The following is a 3,446-nucleotide window of genomic DNA, read 5'->3' as shown; positions in this document are numbered from 1 at the left end:
CTAGGCTATAATATTAATAATTACAATTTATTGATCTCTTATGAAAACTCATGGATTGTTAAACATTTTGTGCATAGTATTTCTTCTCTACAAACTTGTGAGCTTCCTTCATGAACTTATTTTACACATACTAAATGTAAATCCCAAATAATTTTAGTATAATGTATCAGTTTGCTCATCTAGCAACTAGCAAACTTGGTAGAAATCCCAGCTTTATCTAAGTTCAAAATCATGGATTTCAACCTTCTTTACTTTTAGGTACTAGAGTAATGTCTATGTACATAGCAGACTCCCTTATAAATGGTATGCTTTGTAAGAAAGAAATTTGTATTTTTTCCTGTTTAAAAAGCCTTATACACAAAAAAAGAAACATTATTTTTAAAGTAAATATTTTCCTTTGATACACTTTAAGTATTCAGGTTTAATTTAGTATATAATTTGAGGAAAGTTTTGAAAAAGTCTCTATACAACCTTTCCCACTACTTCTTAACTGGGTTCTATCACTTCATAATTGTGTTGGATTTCATGTTTAACTGAAATGGTTATTTAACTCACCTCATATCTCTTACTTTAAAGAGTAAATTATTACTCAAAATTTATAATATTTTATCATTGATAAAACAGTCCTCACAGCAATTACACAGTCTGTTCTTATTTTCAAGAATGTTCTAAGTTTTGATCATTTCCCACAGGAGACAAGTGACTGAACCAATGAGAGAAAATGTTAATTCTGCCAGGGACTCTCAGCTACGTCCATCTGCCTTCTTCCTCTCATCTCCAGCATCCCCGACCTCCAGCAGTGCTGCACAGGCAGAGAAACACAGCGGCAGGGACAGGTCCAGTGTGTCTGTGGGTTTCAGCCTGACATCCTCCAGGGCTCTCTTCTTGTTCTTAGTTCTATCGGAGTTACACCCTTCATCCTCTTTCCCTTGAAGTCCTGGCTCATGCTCTTCCTACTTTATGTTGCTGATGCCTCAGAAAACATCACTGTCATAGCCAAATGCAGGAAAATGACCAAGTATTTTAAGTGCAGACCCATTCTTTGAAGATGACAGTTGTTAAATTTAAAGCATTTCAAATAATTGCTATGTAATCAGTCTCAATTCCTTTATTTTAAATAATCTGCCAATTCCTTGTTTTCTAAAATAAAATTTTGTCTATAAGTTCTGATTATGGAATATATAAATTGGCTTCCTCTATTCACATTATCCTCATGACCATATTACAAGTGTGGGCACTACACAGAGAGCTATAAGAAGGGTTCATTTTCTTGTGCAGCAAGAGGCTCCCTCAGAGGGGGCCACCAGAATGGACTCTCCCCCCAGGTAGTAACAGGAGCAGTTCAAGAACATGCAAAGGATGCCCTAGGCCTAGGGCACGTCTCTGTAGCCTGTGTACATATTGGGTGAGGTGACTTCTCAGGTCCCCATAAGATCAGTTACTTTCTATCTGTGAGGCTCTCACAAAGGTCTCTCCTTTTCCAGCCTCCTTCTCAGAGCAGCCTTGACTTCTCTGTTCCTCAGACTGTAGATCAGGGGATTCAGCATGGGATTGAAGAGGCTGTGAAACAGGGGGAGGTATTTCTTCTGATCCTCGGGGTCCCCATGTTGGGGTCTAACATATATGATAATGGCTGTGCCATAAAAGAGCCCCACCACACAGAGGTGGGAGGAGCAGGTGGAGAAAGCTTTCCGGCGCCCCTCTGCTGACTGGATCTTCAGGGCCGCCCACACAATGTGACCATAGGAGACCACAATTGCAGACACTGGTCCCACCAACCCCAATGTTGCCACAGCCACAACCACAACCTCATTAAAGTGTGTATCTGCACAGGCAAGTTTCAGAACAGCTAGAATTTCACAGAAAAAGTGACTTACTTTCTGTGGCCCACAGAAGGGCAATGGTAAGAGTAACACCATATCTATTAGGGCCATGAGGACTCCTAAAGTCCAGGAAGCCATTGCCAGGGTGATGCAGACTCTCCAGCTCATGATGGTAGAATACCGAAGGGGCAGGCAGATGGCCACATACCGATCGTAGGACATCACCATCAGGAGAAGACATTCAGTGAGAGCAAAAATCAAGAAGAGAAAAGTCTGTGTCATGCAGCCAGCAAAGGAGATGGGCTGGGCTGGGCTCAGGAGGTTGACCAGCATCTGGGGTACCGTGCTGCAGGCATAGGCTATGTCGACAGTGGCTAGGTGGGAGAGGAAGAAGTACATGGGGGTGTGCAATTTGGAGTCCAGTGAGATGAGCCCCAGGATGATCCCATTGCCTATCAGGGTGAAGGCGAACAACAGGGAGAAGAGCCCAAACAGGATGACCTTCATCCTTGGGCTGAGTGGGAATCCCAGTAGAAAGAACTCTGTGACAGAAGTCTGGTTGCCCCCCATTTTCCCTGGAAAGAAGAAGGGAGGGAGCTCAGCAAGTCTGAGTGCCTGAGGGATGTGTATAACATGGAGACGTGTGTGTGTCATCATTTCTGTTCACACAAAAAAATTCAGTGACACTTCTGTACTGTTAGTCAGTTCCTAAGTGAATACTATGCATGGCAAATGACACAGAAAGAATTTTTTTTTATCCTCATAAATTAAATGCTAGTGTTCTATTACAATGTTCAGTAAATCTTACTTTTGTTTCCAAACTTGCACCACAGTTCATACCTACTGCCTCCCTAACAGTGGACACTTTCCTCAGTGAGCACAACTGCTTCTGAGACCTGCCTAGGAGAGTCCTGACCTGCAGTGCACACACAGCCACCGTGGGGAGGGGGCTGTGGGCATGTATCTGCACCCACACGTGAGGGTGGGAAGGAGGACCAGGAGCCTGTGGGAGATCCTCCTATCAGGGGATCTCAAAGATTTGTGCCTTCCTTAGATGACTTATGTGTTAGCCTTGTAATTTTTACTGGCAGAATCACCTTGAATTAAGTTGAGAGCATGGCAGGCAGACTGACACAACTTTAGCTGGATTTAAGGGAGAGAACTTTGTCTTTTGACCTTTGTACCCACAGACATTCTACTCTGATCATGCTGTTTCATGATCAGATATTAGCCGCCACACACTTATCCCTGTATGAGCATTTATATTCCATTCCTGTATGTGTGTAGATAATATGTGTTTTATATATAGCTCTATACACATATATATATATATATATGAGCACACATGTGCTTGAATCCTTATTATGCGGAAGACTAGTTGCTATTTTCTATATTATTCCCTACTCTACTTCATAGTAAAAGGCTGCTTGAATGACTTCTTGATGGGTCATCACCTGGGATGTAAAACTACTGATCAATATCCAAAGGTATAGGTAAAGCTCTAACTATATCATATCCTTAGAACCTTTAACATATTTTACAGATTAATTCTAACGTGAAAACATTATTCATCATGAATCTTTACTTTCTGTGGTTTATCAATCTTTACAAAAAGACTTGTCC

General features: G+C 41.6%; 1 protein-coding gene across 1 annotated transcript; it reads right to left on the bottom strand.

The window, feature by feature from the left end:
• Nucleotides 1–1,331: 1,331 nt before the first annotated feature.
• On the bottom strand, nt 1,332–2,393 carry LOC114507885 (olfactory receptor 2A25-like). Its single transcript, XM_028525930.2, has one exon. The coding sequence runs from the start codon at nt 2,391–2,393 to the stop codon at nt 1,461–1,463; it is 933 nt and encodes a 310-aa protein (XP_028381731.1). The 3' UTR covers nt 1,332–1,460.
• Between the last annotated feature and the right edge of the window lie 1,053 nt (nt 2,394–3,446).

This window comes from Phyllostomus discolor, chromosome 10 (genome assembly GCF_004126475.2).
Source record: "Phyllostomus discolor isolate MPI-MPIP mPhyDis1 chromosome 10, mPhyDis1.pri.v3, whole genome shotgun sequence".
Taxonomy (NCBI): domain Eukaryota; kingdom Metazoa; phylum Chordata; class Mammalia; order Chiroptera; family Phyllostomidae; genus Phyllostomus; species Phyllostomus discolor.
Note: the sequence above shows the minus strand (reverse complement) of the source record. Positions and strands in the feature narration are given on the sequence as shown.